At 47.5% G+C, this 13,496-nt stretch overlaps 1 protein-coding gene across 1 annotated transcript in view; it reads right to left on the minus strand.

Annotated features, from left to right (window-relative positions):
* saraf (store-operated calcium entry-associated regulatory factor) overlaps positions 1-12,422 on the minus strand; it is a 48,931-nt gene extending 36,509 nt beyond the window's left edge. The window contains exons 1-2 of the mRNA XM_085982835.1: positions 12,269-12,422; positions 8,500-8,678 (exon numbers count right to left, since the gene is read on the minus strand). Of these exons, the coding sequence (XP_085838961.1) occupies positions 8,500-8,678; positions 12,269-12,332 (243 nt within the window). The 5' untranslated portion in view covers positions 12,333-12,422. The remainder of the gene's footprint in view (positions 1-8,499; positions 8,679-12,268) is intronic.
* Between the last annotated feature and the right edge of the window lie 1,074 nt (positions 12,423-13,496).

The raw sequence follows: 13,496 nt of genomic DNA on the forward strand, positions 1-13,496 counted from the left end.
AATTATGTCCTCTAGTTCTGTTCTCACCCGCCAAGGGAAACATTCCTTCTGCATCCAGTCTGTCTAGACCTGTCAGAATTTTATACACTTCTATGAGGTCCCCTCTCAATCTTCTAAACTCCAGTGTGTACATCCCTAAACTACATAGTCTCTCCTCATAGGTCATTCCCGCCATTCCTGGTATCAGCCTGGTGAATCGCCGCTGCACCCCCTCCATGGCAAGAACATCCTTCCTCAGATGAGGCGACCAAAACTGTACACAGTACTCGAGGTGTGGTCTCACCAGTGCCCTGTACAGCTGCAGCAAGGTATCCCTGTTCCTGTATTCTAACCCTTTTGCTATGAAGGCCAGCATACCGTTTGCCTTCTTGACCGCCTGTTGCACCTGCATGCTCGCCTTCAGTGACTGGTGTACAAGAACACCCAGGTCTCTCTGTACTTCCCCCTCTCCCAATCTATTGCCATTTAAATAATAATTTGCCCTCCCGTTCCTGCACCCAAGGTGGATAACTTCGCACTTGTCCACATTATAGTGCATCTGCCATTTATCCGCCCAATCGCCCAGTCTGTCCAAATCGCTCTGGAGCTTCCTGGTCTCTTCCTCTGAGCCCACCCCACCTCCTAGTTTAGTGTCGTCTGCAAATTTGGAAATGCTGCATCCGACTCCCTGATCCAGGTCATTAATGTAAATTGTGAACAGCTGGGGGCCCAGGACAGATCCCTGTGGTACCCCACTTGTTACTGCCTGCCATTCAGAAAATGAGCCGTTTATTCCAACTCTCTGTTTTCTATCTGACAGCCAGTTCCCTATCCACGCCAAAACTTTCCCCTTTATCCCATGAGCCTCAATTTTCCATGCTAATCTTTTATGTGGGACCTTATCGAAGGCCTTTTGGAAGTCCAGGTACACCACATCTACTGGCTCTCCCCCATCTATTCTACCAGTTACTCCCTCAAAAAATTCCAATAGATTAGTCAAGCACGATTTACCCTTTGTAAATCCATGTTGACTCTGTCCTATCCTGTCCCCATTTGCTAAGTGCTCCGCTATTGCATCCTTAATGATGGACTCCAGCATTTTGCCCACAACTGATGTAAGGCTTACAGGTCTGTAATTACCTGCTTTTTCCCTACCCCCCTTTTTGAATAGTGGGGTAACGTTAGCTACCCTCCAATCCATCGGCACTGTTCCCGAGTCTAATGAATTCTGAAAAATCATCCTTAGTGCATCCGCTATCTCTAGGGCCACCTCCTTCAGTACCCTAGGATGCATGTTATCAGGCCCTGGGGATTTGTCCACCTTCAATCCCTTTAGCTTCCTTAACACCATATCCTTAGAGATATTGATTTGCGTCAGTTCCTCCTTTGCCAATGTCCCTATTTTTCCCGATATCCCAGGGAGGTTTTTTGTGTCTTCCTTCGTAAAGACTGACCCAAAGTATGCATTTAGTTGATCTGCCATTTCCTTATTTCCCATTATATATTCCCCCGTATCTGACTGCAATGGACCAACTTTGGTTTTCACCAGTCTTTTCCTTTTGATATATTTATAAAAGCTTTTGGAGTTAGTTTTTATATTTTCCGCCAGCTTGTTTTCGTAAGCTATTTTGCCCCTCTTGATCATGCCCTTTGCCCTCCTTTGCTCTATCTTAAACTGTTCCCAATCTTCCGCTCTGGCGCTTTTTTTGGCTATTTTATACGCCCTATCTTTGGATTTTATGCTGTCTCTAATTTCCCCTGTTATCCACGGTTGAGTCACCTTTTTAGATTTCCTTTTATGCCAGATTGGTATAAACAATTTTTGCAATTTTGTCATTCTATCTTTAAATGTTTGCCATTGTTTATCTACCTCCAGTCCTCTCAGGAACGTTGTCCAATCAGACCTACTCAGTTCCCGTCTCATGGCATCATAATTCCCCTTGTTTAAATTCAGGACCTTAGTCTCTGAGTCAATTTCTTCGCTCTCCATTTCGAGTGAGAAATCGATCATGTTATGATCGCTCTGACCCAAGGGTCCCCGTACAACAAGATTACTGATTAGTCCCTTCTCATTGCACAGTACCCAGTCCAATATAGCCTGTTCCCGAGTTGGTTCCTCGACATATTGATCCAGATAACCATCCCTTAAACACTCAAGGAATTCCTCCTCCTCATTATTTTTACTGATTAGGCTAGTCCAATCTATATGTAAGTTAAAGTCACCTATGATGACAGCTGTGCTCTTATTGCACGCTTCTCTAATTTCCCTCGTGATGCCCTCCCTAACCTCTATTTTACTATTTGGAGGCCTATATACCACTCCTATTAATGTTTTTCGCCCCTCGCTATTTCTTAGCTCCACCCATATAGATGGCATTACCATCGCTGAATCCCCCACTATCAACATCCTGGGGTTACCATTGATCAGAAACTGAACTAGACCAGCCATATAAATACTGTGGCTACAAGAGCAGGCCAGAGGCTGGGAATTCTGCGGCGAGTGTCTCGCCTCCTGACTCCCCAAAGCCTTTCCACCATCTACAAGGCACAAGTCAGGAGTGTGATGGAATACTCTCCACTTGCCTGGATGAGTGCAGCTCCAACAACACTCAAGAAGCTCGACACCATTCAGGATAAAGCAGCCCGCTTGATTGGCACTCCATCCACCACCTTCAACATTCACTCCCTCCACCACCGGCGCACTGTGACTACAGTGTGTACCATCTACAAGATGCACTGCAGCAACTCGCCAAAGCTCCTTCAACAGCACCTTCCAAACCCACGATCTCTACCACTTAGAAGGACAAGGGCAGCAGACGCATGGGAACATCACCACCTACAAGTTCCCCTCCAAGCCACACACCATCCTGACTTGTACCTGTATCGCCGTTCCTTCACTGTCGCTGGGCCAAAATCCTGGAACTCCCTTCCTAACAGCATTGTGGGTGTACCTACACCATATGGACTGCAGCGGTTCAAGAAGGCGGCTCACCACCATCTTCTCAAGGGCAATTAGGGATGGGCAGTAAATGCAGGCCTAGCCAGCGACGCCCACATCCCATCAATGAATTTTTTAAAAAAGGTAAGCATGCAGGTGCAGCAGGCGGTTAAGAAGGCAAATGGTATGTTGGCCTTCGTAGCGAGACGTTTCGAGTTCAGGGACACAAGGATGTCTTGCTGCAGTTGTACAGGGCCTTGGTGAGACCACACCTTGAGTATTGTGTGCAGTTTTGGTCACCTTATCTGAGGAAGGATGTTCTAGCCATGGAGGGAGTGCAGCAAAGATTCACCAGACTGATACCTGGGATGGCAGGAATGACGTATGAGGAGAGATTGGGTCGATTGGGCTTATACTCGCTGGAGTTTAGAAGAATGAGAGGGGTTCTCATTGAAACTTATAAAATTCTAAGAGGACTAGGCAGACTAGATGCAGGAAGGATGTTCCCGATGGCAGGGGAGTCCAGAACCAGGGGTCACAGTCTAAAGACAAGGGGTAAGCCATTTAGGACAGAGAGGAGGAATTTCTTCACCCAGAGAGTGGTGAACCTGTGGAATTCTCTGCCACAGAAGGCAGTGGAGGCCAGTTCATTAAATATATTCAAGAAGGAGTTAGATATATTTCTTAAGGCTAAAGGGATCAAGGGATATGGGGAGAAGGCAGGGACAGGGTACTGAGTTTGGATGATCAGCCATGATCTCATTGAATGGCGGAGCAGGCTCAAGGGGCCGAATGGCCTGCTCCTGCTCCTATCTTCTATGTTTCTATTTACTCTCTGCGCTGTGCTGATGATTTCAGTGATCTATCTACCAGTGCCACAAAATCCCTCTCCTGTAGAATAGTACCATTTAGCTTATATTGCTACTGTTTATTACCCTTTCCCAAGTCATGCCCCACATTAAATGACATTTGCCACTCAGCTCCCCAATCTCTTCAGGTCTGTTATTTGATCAGCTTGTTCCGTTAGTTGCAGTCCCTCTCAGTTTGGCATTAACTCCAGAGTTTTGTTTTTGTGCCCACTTCAAAGCCCATTATGTATATTCTAAGCAGCAATGGCCCCAGCAGTAATTCTCAAGGCACCCCACTAGTTACCTCCTTCCATCCAAACAAGCTCTTCGAACAAAAATGCTTTAGCCAATTCTTGATCCATTTCACAAGCACTGCACCTATGACTAAACTTCTATGAGGCACTTTAGCAAAAGCTTTTCTGAAATTTAAATAAACAAAATTCAGAGATTCCCCTGTCCACAAGATTTGGTATCTCCTCAAAAAAAACTCCCAAGAGATTCATCAGGCAGAATTTTCTTCCCATAAATCCATGCTGACTCTTCAATAGCTCGGTATTTCTCCAGGTGGTTCATTATTCATTCCTTCAGGATGCCCTCCAATACCTTCCCTGCAGTGGATGTCAGGCTGACTAGCCTGTAGTTCCCGGGGTTATCTCTTTGCCCCTTTCTGTAGATTGGCAATTATGTTCCCTTGTCTCCTTTCCTCAGCACACAGACAGCAGGACTGTGCCTAGTACATGTCTAATTTCATTAAATACCCTAGGGTGCAATCTGCCGGGACACAGGACCTTGGCATCCTTCATTGCCTTCACCGTCCATCAGTTACAGCTATTTTTCCTCACAATCTCATCATCTTGATCTAGAAATCCTATCTCAACAGTAGAAAGGCTGTCTGGGGTTTCATAGAAACATAGAAGATAGGAGCAGGAGTAGGCCATTCGGCCCCTCGAGCCTGCTCCGCCATTCAATGCGATCATGGCTGATCATCCAAATTCAGTACCCTGTCCCTGCTTTCTCCCCATACCCCTTGATCCCTTTAGCCTTAAGAAATATATCCAACTCCTTCTTGAATATATTTAATGAATTGGCCTCTACTGCCTTCTGTGGTAGAGAATTCCACAGGTTCACCAATTTCAATTTCAATTTTATTTATCACATAGCTAAATACAAGAAGTGAAATCTAGTCAGTGAAATGCTTTTTCCTTGACGAGCCAAGAGCACCAAGCGGCAAGAACACTTCGCTGCCTGGTACGCACGGAGCCTGCAAGGACGGCAGCCATCTTCATCGGCGCCATCACAAAAAAACACATACCGACATATACACGCATACATACTTTAAATATAAATAAAGCAGACATAAAATAAATAAGACAGCACATAAAATGAACAAGCAATAATGTAAAAAAAGTAATTTCTGCAGTAATTACATTGATATTTCTACCCAGGCTTCTAGAATAATCTCTGGCTACAGGGTGGCCGCTCTGGGAGAGCATCATGAGGAACTCACAACTTATAAATTAAATAAATTAAATTAATTAATAAAATTAAATAAATAAAGTGCTCCCTCAGTCTCTCTCGATGTTTCCCCTCAGTCTTTCTCGATGTTTCCCCTCAGTCTTTCTCGATGTTTCCATCTTGGTCTCTCTCGATGTTTCCCCTCAGTCTTTCTCGATGTTTCCCCTCTCTCGATGTTTCCCCTCAGTCTTTCTCGATGTTTCCATCTTGGTCTCTGGGTGAAGAAATTTCTCCTCATTTCTGTCCTAAATGGCTTACCCCTTATCCTTAGACTGTGACCCCTGGTTCTGGACTCCCCGACCATCGGGAACATCCTTCCTGCATCTAGTCTGTCCAGTCCTGTCAGAATTTTATAAGTTTCAATGAGATCCCCTCTCATTCTTCTAAACTCCAGCGAGTATAAGCCCAATCGACCCAATCTCTCCTCATACGTCATTCCTGCCATCCCAGGTATCAGTCTGGTAAATCTTCGCTGAACTCCTTCCATGGCAAGAACATCCTTCCTCAGATAAGGCGACCAAAACTGCACACAATACTCAAGAATGTGGTCTCACCAAGGCCCTGTACAACTGCAGCAAGACATCCTTGTTCCTGTACTCAAACCCTCTCGCTACGAAGACCAACATACCATTTGCCTTCTTAACCACCTGCTGCACCTGCATGCTTACCTTCAGCGACTGGTGCACAAGGACACCCAGGTCTCGTTGCACTTCCTTCTCCCAATCTATTGCCATTCAGATAATAATCTGCCTTCCTGTTTTTGCCACCAAAGTGGATAACCTCGCATTTATCCACATTATATTGCATCTGCCATGCTTCTGCCCAATCACCCAACCTGTCCAAATCATACTGCAGTTTCTCGGCATCCTCCTCACAGCACACACGCCCACCCAGCTTTGTGTCGTCTGCAAACTTGGAGATATTACATCTAGTTCTCTTGTCTAGATCATTAATATATATTGTGAATAGCTGGGGTCCAAGGACCGATCCCTGCGGTACCCCACTAGTCACTGCCTGCCACTCGGAAAAAGACCCGTTTATTCCAACTCTTTGCTTTCTGTCTGCCAACCAGTTCTCTATCCAAGTCAATACCTTGCCCCCAATCCCATGTGCCTTAACTTTACACGCTAATCTCTTATGCGGTACCTTATCGAAAGCCTGCTGAAAGTCCAAATATACCACATCCACTGGTTCTCCCTTATCTATTTTACCAGTTACATCCTCAAAAAATTCCAGTAGATTAGTCAAGCACAATTTACGTTTTGTAAATCCATGTTGACTTTGTCCGATCCTGTCACTGTTTTCCAAGTGCTCTGCTATTACATCTTTTATAATGGACTCTAGCATTTTCCCCACTACCGATGTCAGGCTTACCGGTCTGTAATTCCCCGTTTTCTCTCTACCACATTTTTTGAATAGTGGGGTAACGTTAGCTACCCTCCAATCCATTGGTACTGTTCCAGATTCCATCGAATGTTGGAAGATGACCAGCAATGCATTTACTATTTCTAGGGCCACTTCTTTAAGTACCCTAGGATGTAGATTATCAGGCCCTGGGGATTTAGCGGCCTTCAATCCCGTCAATTTCCCTAACACCGTTTCCCTACAAATACTGATTTCTTTCAGTTCCTCCCTTTCATCAGACCCTATGTTCCCCGACATCTCTGGGAGGCTATTTGTGTCCTCCTTTGTGAAGACAGAACCAAAATATGTATGTTTCCTCTGTGAATACAGATACAAAGAATTCATTTTGAATATTTGCTGCTCCTCTAGCACTTGATATAATGACCCCTGTTAGAGTCCTTCAGGAGTCCCACTATTTTCCTGACTGACTGTTTGCTCCAAATATATTTTCTATTCCCAACATTCCTGATCTCCCTGTATGTTTTGACTCTCCTGACCAGTTTCTTACCCTCCTTAACCAGATTCCTGTCCTCTGGTTTACATGCCATTTTTAGTTGATCAATAAGGAAAACAAAGAAACAAAATGTACAAGTGCCCCCTCGTGAAGAAGCACAACTAATATAATTCAAATATAAAGTATAACTTGAAAAGGATTGATAATGGGCCGGATTTTGCGGTCAGCGGTGAACGTGCACTTGCCCATCGACAATCTTTTGGCTTTTGCACTGGAGGTTGCTGTCAGCCAACTATCCAAAAAGCGCGGCGCCCTCCTCTACAGCGCATCTGGGACCTGTGTGAACAGGGAAAGCAACTGTGTATCTCCTTAACCAATCAGATTGAAGAATCGTTAATGAGCAGCATGAGTCGGAACCAGGAAGTGCTAGTTAGAATATTGAATTCAATGTCAGGTACAGAAAGCAAAATAAAGAGAGGGAAAGAAAGATGGGATTGAGAGAGAGGTAAGCGACAGAAAGAAAACGTTTTTAAAACAATTAATATTTTAATTTTTTTTTAAAGCTCCAACAATAACTAAAATCTGGAGGAATGAGAATCCACACTTGTAAAAGGTTATTTTCAGTGCCGGAGAGGTTGCTTGGCAGTAATTAAGACTTATCACACCGTTAAAAGAGTACTTACACTGGAATGGAGAAGCCCTACCTTTTAGATGAGTTTAATCCGTATCTGTGAGGTATGTACAACAACTTCACGCCATTCAATGCATTGGAATATTGAGTCAGACGACGAGATGCTCTTATCTGGAAACCTTTGGAGGGGCACTGCATCTCCGACAGTAACTTGCTGATTGTCATGTGCGGTCGCCAGAAGTTGCTGTCTGATTTCCGCGTAAACGGTAAGCGCCGTTAGCCTCACCATTATTTCTACTGCAAAACCCAGCCCATTATTATTATATGCGTCTATCAGACACTCTATTCCCTGCGGTGCACACCGGTCGCAGAAGCTTTGTATAAAGAAAAGTCTTTTTTTGTTCGTTCTTCTCATCCACATTTGTCTCTTGACTGCATTTCTTACCAGGTGTATTGACAATATTCCTGAGAGTGTTCCACTTTTCCTCTATACTTCTCCCTATGAGAAGTCTTTCCCAGTCTCCACCCATCAACTTACTCATCATTCCCTCAAAAAACACTTTCCCAAAATTGAGAATTTGTGTAGTAATCCTCTCCTTCTCTAGCATAAGCCCGAAATTAAACTCCACCCTACTATGGTCACTATTTCCAAAGTGCACCTCTCACTGTGAACTGCTCCAACGTCATCTGGTTATAAATCGAAATTAGACTGTAGCATTCAGTTGCATACCTGTACGTCATAACCATCCCAGCCTTTGTTGTAACACTGCACCACTTGTGGAAAGTAGGCACTGCAGCCAGCTGTGCCACCAACACACTGTAGCTGGGGCACAGGACTTGATCTGCGGCCATTGGTAAACCGTCCGCTGTATAGTGTCAGGGCTTGGACATCTCGGAGAAGGACTCTTTCTGAAGGAGAAAAGAGAGACATTACACAAACTCTTAACAGCTATTTTCACTGGAGAATTATTGACACATTACATTTAATTTCAGACTTGAGAGGGGTGGGGATGGGAGGGGAGCGGTGTTAGGTGGGAAAGAGAAATACATAGTGTGAATACAGAGAAATGAAGGCAGCTCTGTGTAAATACTGGGAATTAATGCACCCGTGAATGTAAGACAGTTACTGCGCATCAGGGGGATTATTGCATTCATTGTGAATGCTGAGTGATGAATACAGCTGTGTGAACGCAGAACAATTAATGAAGGGAAATTGACGGCGCTCGCCGTGAACGGCGGGCGATGGACGGCGCTCACCGTGAACTGAACGCCCCTCGCCGTGAACACCGGGCAATGAACGCCCCTCGCCGTGAACACCGGGCAATGAACGCCCCTCGCCGTGAACACCGGGCAATGAACGCCCCTCGCCGTGAACACCGGGCAATGAACGCCCCTCGCCGTGAACACCGGGCAATGAACGCCCCTCGCCGTGAACACCGGGCAATGAACGCCCCTCGCCGTGAACACCGGGCAATGAACGCCCCTCGCCGTGAACACCGGGCAATGAACGCCCCTCGCCGTGAACACCGGGCAATGAACGCCCCTCGCCGTGAACACCGGGCAATTTACACAACTTTATCGCCCCAAAATGACAAAAACATTCTTGTGTTTCAAAAGCTCGACTTACTAATAGAAGAGGAGCAGGGGAGTTCTGGCCAATATTTATTGCTCAATCAACATCACCAGAAAATGGATCATCTGATCCTTTATCTCATTGCTGTTTGTGGGACTTTCCTGTGCTCAAATTGGCTGCTGCGTTTCCGACATTACAGCAGTGACCACACTTCAAAAAGTACTTTGGGTTATCTTGATGTCATGAAAGGCACCATATAATTGCAATTTCTTGCTTTTCTTACACTTCAATATCGGTCCACAAAGGTCTCACTGGTCAATGTCATATACTCTGCACATAGTGCATGCCACCTCTAGGTGACAGGCCCAAAGCAAACCTCATAGATTCTTTCAAGTCACCAACAAACACCACAATTGCTATTAGGAACTGCTCTTTCATTGCCTGGCCCACACTCAGCTCCACATTCTCCACTCATCTGCAGGAAGGCGAGTACCAGGATATCCAAGCTCGATTTATATAGACAAAGAGACTTTAGATCTTGTTCTGCACAAAGCTCGTATCCAGCTCCGGGGACAGTAGATCTCACCTTGACGTGGCTCATGACAAGTCAGAGATTTTACAAGGCTATTATGAAAGGTAGTATTACTAGAAACACTGGCGTAGCCCTGCAATCTGGCAGTACTGGGATGAGGTCTGAGTCTAACAGTACTTTGAGGTGGGCTCCTTGAGACTGGGAGCACTGGGAGGGAACCAGGCCGAGTCCTCTCTCTTTACAGCCCCAGGCCAGGGACTCTTCATTTACAGACCATAGACAAATTTACAGACCTGGGTCTGGGCTGCTTTAAAGACCCAGACTGGGGTTTCATTACATACCAACCGCACAATCAGGCCAGGGCCCCTTTAGTTACAGGCCTGAGCTATGGTCCTTTTATTTAGAGACCCCAGAACCAGGCGAAGGCTGCAAAATATACAGACCCTAGCCAGCTTCTCTCTACTTACAGACCTGGGCCACATCCACTTGACTTACAAACCCCAGACTGGGGCCAGAGTTTCTTTATTCAACCCCCAGATCTGGGCCAGGGTCTCTTTATTCAGATCCCAGACCCAGGTCTCTATTTACACACCCGTGGCCAGGTTCCATTTAGTCACGGACCCCAGACCGGGATCCTATTTAACCCCGAGCTGAGCTTCTGACTCCATATTCTCTCCATCACCAAGGCTGCCTACTTCACCCGGCTCCACCCTGGCCTCAGCTCATCTGCTGCTGAAACCCTCATCCATGCCTTTGTTGCCTCCAGACTCGACTATTCTAATGCTCTCCAGGCCAGCCTCCCACCTTACACCCTTTGTAAACTCAAGATCATCCAACTATTTGTTGCCCATCTCCTAACTCGCACCAAGCCCCATTCACCCATCACCCCTTTGCTCTGAGCTGTTCTCAGTCCACCCACCAACACCTAGATTTTTAAATTATCATCCTGGTCTTCAAATCCATCCATGACCTCACCGCTCCCTAACTCCCTAACCTCCTCCAGTCCTCGAAGATATCTGCGCTCCTGCAATTCTGGCCTCTTGTGCATCTCCGATTTTAATCGCTCCATCATTGATGGCTATGCCTTCAGCTGCCAAGGCCCCAAGCTCTGGAATTCCCTGCCTAAACCTCTCCGCCTCTTTATTTTCATTCTTTCATGGGATGTGGGCGTCGCTGGCAATGCCAGCATTTATTGCCCACCCCTAGTTGCCCTTGAGAAGGTGGTGGTGAGCCACCTTCTTGAACCGCTGCAGTCCGTGTGGTGAGGGTACTCAAACCTAGGACCTCAAACCCGGCACCAAGCTCATGGTCTACAGAGCAGCAGTGATACCCGCCCTGCTGTATGCTTCAGAGACATGGATCGTGTACAGCAGGCACCTCAAAGCACTGGAGAGGTACCACCAACACTGCCTCCACAAGATCCATTGGCAGGATAGGCGTACCAACGTCAGTGTTCTTGCTCAGGCCAGCAACGAAGCTTTGTCCATGCTCGATCAGCTCCGATGGACGGGCCACATCGTCCGCATGCCCAATACTAGACTCCCAAAACAAGCGCTCTACTCGGAGCTCTGACACAGCAAAAGAGCCCCAGGTGGGCAGAGGAAACGCTTCAAGGACACCCTCAAAGCCTCCTTGAAAAAGTGCAACATCCCCACCGACATCTGGGAATCCCTAGCCCAAGACCGCACAAAGTGGAGGAGAAGCATCCGGGAAGGCGCCAAACACCTCGAGTCTCTTCACCGGGAGCAAGCGGAAACCAAGCGCAAGGAGCGCACGTCAACCCAAGCACCCGACCCACCCGCCCCTTCAACCACTGTCTGCCCCACCTGCGACAGAGACTGTAGGTCCCGTATTGGACTCATCAGTCATCTGAGAACTCATTTTTAGGGTTGAAGCAAGTCATCCTCGGTTCCGAGGGACTACATAAGAAGAAGATACTCCCACAGTGCTGTTAGGGAGGGAGTTCCAAGATTTTGACCCAGCGCCGATGAAGGATCGGCGATATACTTCCAAGTCAAGATGGTGTGTGACTTGGAGGAGAACTTGGAGGTGGTGCTTGGGAGGTGCTGCCTCTCTTTCCTGTTAAGATGCTCCTTAAAACCTACTTCTTTGACCAATTTTTTAGTCACTTGTCCCAATGATACAGATCAGCCCTGATCTAACTGAATGGCAGAACAGGCTCGAGGATCTGCATGGACTACTCCTGGCCCTATGTTCCCTTTATTGGGCAGACCCCAAACACGAGGCCAGCGGAGTGCCTTTATTGACAAACCCCAGGCCGGGAGTCACTTCATTGACAGGCGCCAGGACAGGTTCCGGGCCTCTATATTTGTAGGCCCCAAAGCCGGGCTGTAACGGAGAAGCAGTGATGACGCCACCGACCGGCCCCCCTACCTGAATCCTGCGATGCCTCCGCCTGCAGCAACAACAGCAGCAGCCACAGACCGAACTGCACCATCCTCCTTCCGCTAATGACGACTCAGTGGCCTGGCTCCACTGGGGAGGGGCGCGTGCGCGCTCAGCTGTTCTGGCCCAAACGCACAATGCCATGACGCGAGCGCCCAGCGCGTCAGAGACGTCTGCTGACGTCATTCCCGATAAGACGCCGCCCCTTTCGCTGCGACTGGTGCCCCCCCCGCCCCCCGCAGATTCCCGCCCCCCAACCCCCGCCCCCCAAGACCCACACCTCCACCCACCCCCAGGTCAGGTCTGTGAATAAAAGGGACCCAGGCCTGTGTTGGGTCTGCGAATAAAGGGACCAGACCCGGGCCAGGTCTTTGATTAAAGGGATCAAAGGTGACTTCACTTGACTAAGGAGCAGCGCTCCGAAAGCTTGTGATTTCAAATAAAGCTGTTGGACTATAACCTGGTGTTGTGTGACTTCCCACATTTGGCCACCCCAGTCCAACACCGGTATCTCCACATTTTGAGTAAAGGGACCAGGCTTGGGTCAGGTCTGTGATTTAAAGGGTCCCAGGCCCATGTTGAGTCTGTGAATAAAGGCACCCAAGCCCGTGGTAAGTCTGAATAAAAGTACCCGGGTCCGTGTTTGGGGTGTGTGAATAAAGGGATCCAGTCCCAGGTGTGGGGTCTGTGAATAAAGTAACCAGCCCGGATCTGAATGTGTTAATAAAGGGACCATGGTTTGGATCTGTAGATGAGAAGAATTAAATATTCATCTCCTGGACTCTGCTGAGAGCAACCTGGGAGAAAAATGATAGGGGCATGCGACAAAATTGTGAGATGTGGCGACACGCCACTACTGGACATAATCCGCTCACGGCGGCACGGACAGTTTAAGCAGACGCCCCCAGCTGGGGGCCCTTTCCTCCAGCAACTTGTTTCCCGCAGGGACAGGCTGCCGGGAGCACTTCCTGTCTGGGGAGTATATTAGTGGTTGCGCGGGCTTTTCCAGTTCCTCTTTGCCATGAGGTTGATTAAAGCAGTTGTGTTTCACTAACTCTGGTCTCGACTCCCACGTTTGCCGCGGTATCTCAACACTGGTGACCCCGACGCTCAGGACGAATCCTAAGCTAGCATGGCAGATACAAACGCAGTCACGGTTAAACTACCGGACTTTTGGGAGAACCTGGCCGAAGCCTGGTTTGTTCAAGCCGAGTCC

Source organism: Somniosus microcephalus, chromosome 1, assembly GCF_052327205.1.
Source record: "Somniosus microcephalus isolate GS21.2 chromosome 1, FLI_Smic_1.0, whole genome shotgun sequence".
Lineage (NCBI taxonomy): Eukaryota > Metazoa > Chordata > Chondrichthyes > Squaliformes > Somniosidae > Somniosus > Somniosus microcephalus.